The following is a 3,741-nucleotide window of genomic DNA, read 5'->3' as shown; positions in this document are numbered from 1 at the left end:
GATTGGAGAGCAATTACAACTACAGCCATTTGCTGCCATCAGCACAGACTGTGCCTTAACTTTGATTTTACACAAACATCTCACATAATGAAAATCATGTAATGATCCAGAAGCCAATATTCTTTTTTTTTAAACGTGGAGATAATTTAAAAGATGTTGTTTGTCATGTTATTTATTGCACTGTTCAACCCCAAAATCTGATCTGCTACCCACATGACATCTAATCAGGGACATTTGGTATATATACATGCTCATGACAACCTGCTGAAGTTCAAACCAAGCATCAGAATGGAGACGAAAGGTGATTTAAGTGACTTTGAATTTGCCGTGTTAATGTCAGAGGTCAAGGGAATACAACTCGTTTCACTCAAGGGATGCAGAAGAGCACCTTTGAATGCAGATGAGTTAGAGCAGCAGAAGACCATACTTTGAGCCTATCAGCCAGGAACAGGAAATTGAGGCTTTAATTCATACTGGCTCATCAAACGTGAACAACAAAAGCTCGGTAAAACTTTGTCCGGTCTGATCAGGCTCAATTTTTGCTTTCACATTCACACGGTAAAGAGTTTGGTGCAAACAACATGAAAGCATGGCATCGCCCTGCCCCGTGCGAGTGGTTCAGGCTGGTTGATGGTGGTGTGATGGTGTGAGGAATATCATCTCGGCACACCGGGTCCAGAAGTATCAGTTGTGCACCACTTAAATGCGACAGCCTACCCGAGTTCTGCTGCTGACCATATTCCCTTATGACCACAGTGTACTCATCTTCTGATGGTTGCGTCTGGGGAGGATAACGTGCCACATCACAAAACTTGAATGATCTAAAACTGTTTGGTTGTTTTTTCTTAAACACTGCAACAAGTTTACCAGAATCTCTGAGGAATGTTTCCAGCAGCTTGTTCAATTTATGCTGCGAAGAAATTATAACAATTCTGAATGCACTGGCGGGTTTTCCATCCACGCTGTACAAGTTGTGATAAATAAATAAATAAATAAACACAAAGTCAGAAAGTGGCTCCTGAGTATCTTTTATTTGTTTTACTGCAAATAATCAGCAATTCAGTAGACGTCTAAATGCACAGCATTAGACTTTGTGTACTCAGTCACCTCCTCTCAACCACAGTCCAAAGGTCACAATAACCATGGTGCTTGTTTTTTATTTATTCATAGTATAATATGTCATTAAATCACTCCAAACCTCCATCCTATGAACAATGGTGTAAAAATAAGTCTCTGAATGTCTGTTGTATAATAAGTGTGTTAAATAAATTAAATCTGAGGTAAACAAAACACATTTCAGATGATACCAATATTCTTAAGGCTTGTGATTTCTACTTTTGTATACTGACAAAAAAGAAAGAAGAAAAAAAAAAAAACACCCACTTTTACATTTTTTAAGCATATAATACAAATAATACACTCACAGCAGGTGCAAAAGAATTTTTCACACAATTTTAAAAAATAAAACTAAAACTAGGTGTTGCTGTCATTCCCTTTGTGAAAAGAAAACTCACAATAAGCCTCTGATTGTACTTTATGTCTTTAGCACCGGGCGGCTGAGCTATCCGCCGATGATGGCAGGATTTTATTTCTTTTAAAAAAGGTGCTTAAAGTCACCGTATCCTCTTGAAGAGATTTAAAACTGATACAGATTCCTGAAACAAAAAATGAAGAAACTTGGTTAATGTTTTCAGCAGGTATTAAAATGGGCGGGGTTTGTTGTCATGCTTTCTCACCTTTGTCGAGCGCGTTTTATTGAAAACGTTCCAGAAGCGTAAAGTCTCGTCTCCAGCTCCCGTCACGATCGCCTCACCGTCTGGAGACATGGCCTAGAGAGTACAACAAGTCATTCGAATTTTATCTCAATAATGTTCTTATTTAAAGTAAAGCGCTATATAAATACAGGCCATTTATATTATCAGTGGAGAAAAAATAAAAAACCCAGACTGACCAGGTAGAGCACTCGGTAGGAGTGTCCTGTAAGCTTGGCCACCTGAGTGAGAGCTGGATATTTCCACACCAAGATTTGATTCTGAGAGTATCCGTGGGTGCTTACCTGAAAAAGAAAAGCATTTGTTTGCTTTTTGTTGTTTAACAGTGAACTCCAGTTTGTGTATGTGTGATGGACCGAGCTGAAAAAGCAGGAGTCGCAGGAATGATCCGAAAATGGGTTTTCATTTATTTACAAACAGTAAATGTTGAGCTCATGAAAGAAGTCAAAGAAACAGTGAACTGTGACCTCAACAAACCAAACAAACATGAGTGACCTAAACAGGAAATGACACACATATAATGGCTGATTAGACCACTATGACACAACAGACATTTTACAGAGCCACCATAGAGAGCATCCTAACGTACGGCATAACAACATGGTATGCAGGGTGCTCAGCTGCAGACAGGAAAGTACTGCAGAGGGTCATCAACACAGCCCAGAAGATCACTGGCTGCTCTCTGCCCAGCCTGGAGGTCACTGCAAACTCTCGGTACCTCAGCAGAGCTGGCAATATCATCAAGGACCACTCTCACCCCAGCAACCAACTGTTTGAACTATTACCGTCAGGCCGACGGTACAGGTCACATAAAACCAGGACAAACAGATTCAGGGATAGCTTCTTTCCCAGAGCTACCACCGTAGTAAATAAGCACAAAACAATTGAACCTGCTTAGCTATACCATACGTCACTGCCATTATATTATGCTGCTATTCATACTGTCATTATATTAATGCTGCTATCCTGTATATATTGTACATACTATTGTTTGAGTACTTACGATTGTTGTTTTGTACTTTTTATATTTTACATTTATATTTATCATTGAAACTTGCACCAAGGGAGTGGCACTCCAATTTCGTTGTACTCTGTACAATGACAATAAAGGCTATTCTATTCTAAGTAAACAAACCACAAAACGATGCAGCACAGTCCAGTTTGTTAATAAACTAAACACCAAAGAAGAAAATCAAAACTAAACCCTAAACTCAAACATTTAACTAAAGAAAACACACTTTCTCCCCCTTCAGCAGGAGGTGGTGGTGCGGTCCAATCATCCCCTCTATGCATTTCACTGCTTTAAACGCCACCTTTTGTTTCCTTTACCTGTTTCTTACCTGCCACGATCGGTGAGGAAGGCCAGACAAAGACTATACAAAAATCAAACCAAGAATCAGAAATAAATTGGTATAAATACATAAGCAAACTAAATGTGCGCACTTACAAACAAATGTATCCAAACCAAACAATAAACTTACTGCAAACTGAAGTGTGTTACTTTGAATGAAGAAATAAAGAATACATCAGAGTTACCGACTTTTAGAGTGCAGTCATGGGTGTGGCCATCACAGTATGTAAAGGCGATACAGCTGAATTAACAGCGAGATTAATCTCTGAAAACCTTTTCTTTCTTTCGGGGTCGCCACAGCAGATCATCTGCCTCCATCTCAGCCTATCCCCAGCATCCTCTGTCGCACCAACCCTCTGCATTTCCTCCTCCACTGCATCCACGAACCTTCTCTGTAGTCTTCCACTATCCTTCCCTCTGCACAGGTCCAAACCATTATGTTACCGTTTTATGGGGTAGCTGTTGAACCCATTCTCCATAACGGATAACCTTTGTGTCAAGCTCGGCACACAAATTCAAAATGTCATTAAAAGGGCTGGAAAGATGATTAGCATGCTCCATCCATCTTCCCCCCAGAAGATATCTGAAGAGTCAGTGATTGAGTGGGTTTGGGGGGGG

The 3,741-nt window shown here is 40.0% G+C and overlaps 1 protein-coding gene across 2 annotated transcripts in view; it reads right to left on the bottom strand.

Annotated features, from left to right (window-relative positions):
* Nucleotides 1-1,012: 1,012 nt before the first annotated feature.
* The window catches only part of LOC102300113 (fizzy-related protein homolog), an 8,567-nt gene continuing 5,838 nt past the window's right edge, over nucleotides 1,013-3,741 (bottom strand). For both annotated transcript variants that reach the window (XM_005930916.3, XM_005930917.3), the window contains exons 12-14: nucleotides 1,952-2,056; nucleotides 1,737-1,829; nucleotides 1,013-1,655 (exon numbers count right to left, since the gene is read on the bottom strand). In XM_005930916.3, coding sequence (XP_005930978.1) covers nucleotides 1,614-1,655; nucleotides 1,737-1,829; nucleotides 1,952-2,056 — 240 coding nt within the window. In that variant the 3' untranslated portion in view covers nucleotides 1,013-1,613. The remainder of the gene's footprint in view (nucleotides 1,656-1,736; nucleotides 1,830-1,951; nucleotides 2,057-3,741) is intronic.

This window comes from Haplochromis burtoni, unplaced genomic scaffold, assembly GCF_018398535.1.
Source record: "Haplochromis burtoni strain Fernald_Lab_line unplaced genomic scaffold, NCSU_Asbu1 Contig_133, whole genome shotgun sequence".
In the NCBI taxonomy this organism is placed as follows: Eukaryota; Metazoa; Chordata; class Actinopteri; order Cichliformes; family Cichlidae; genus Haplochromis; species Haplochromis burtoni.
This window is presented reverse-complemented; position numbering and strand designations above follow the sequence as displayed.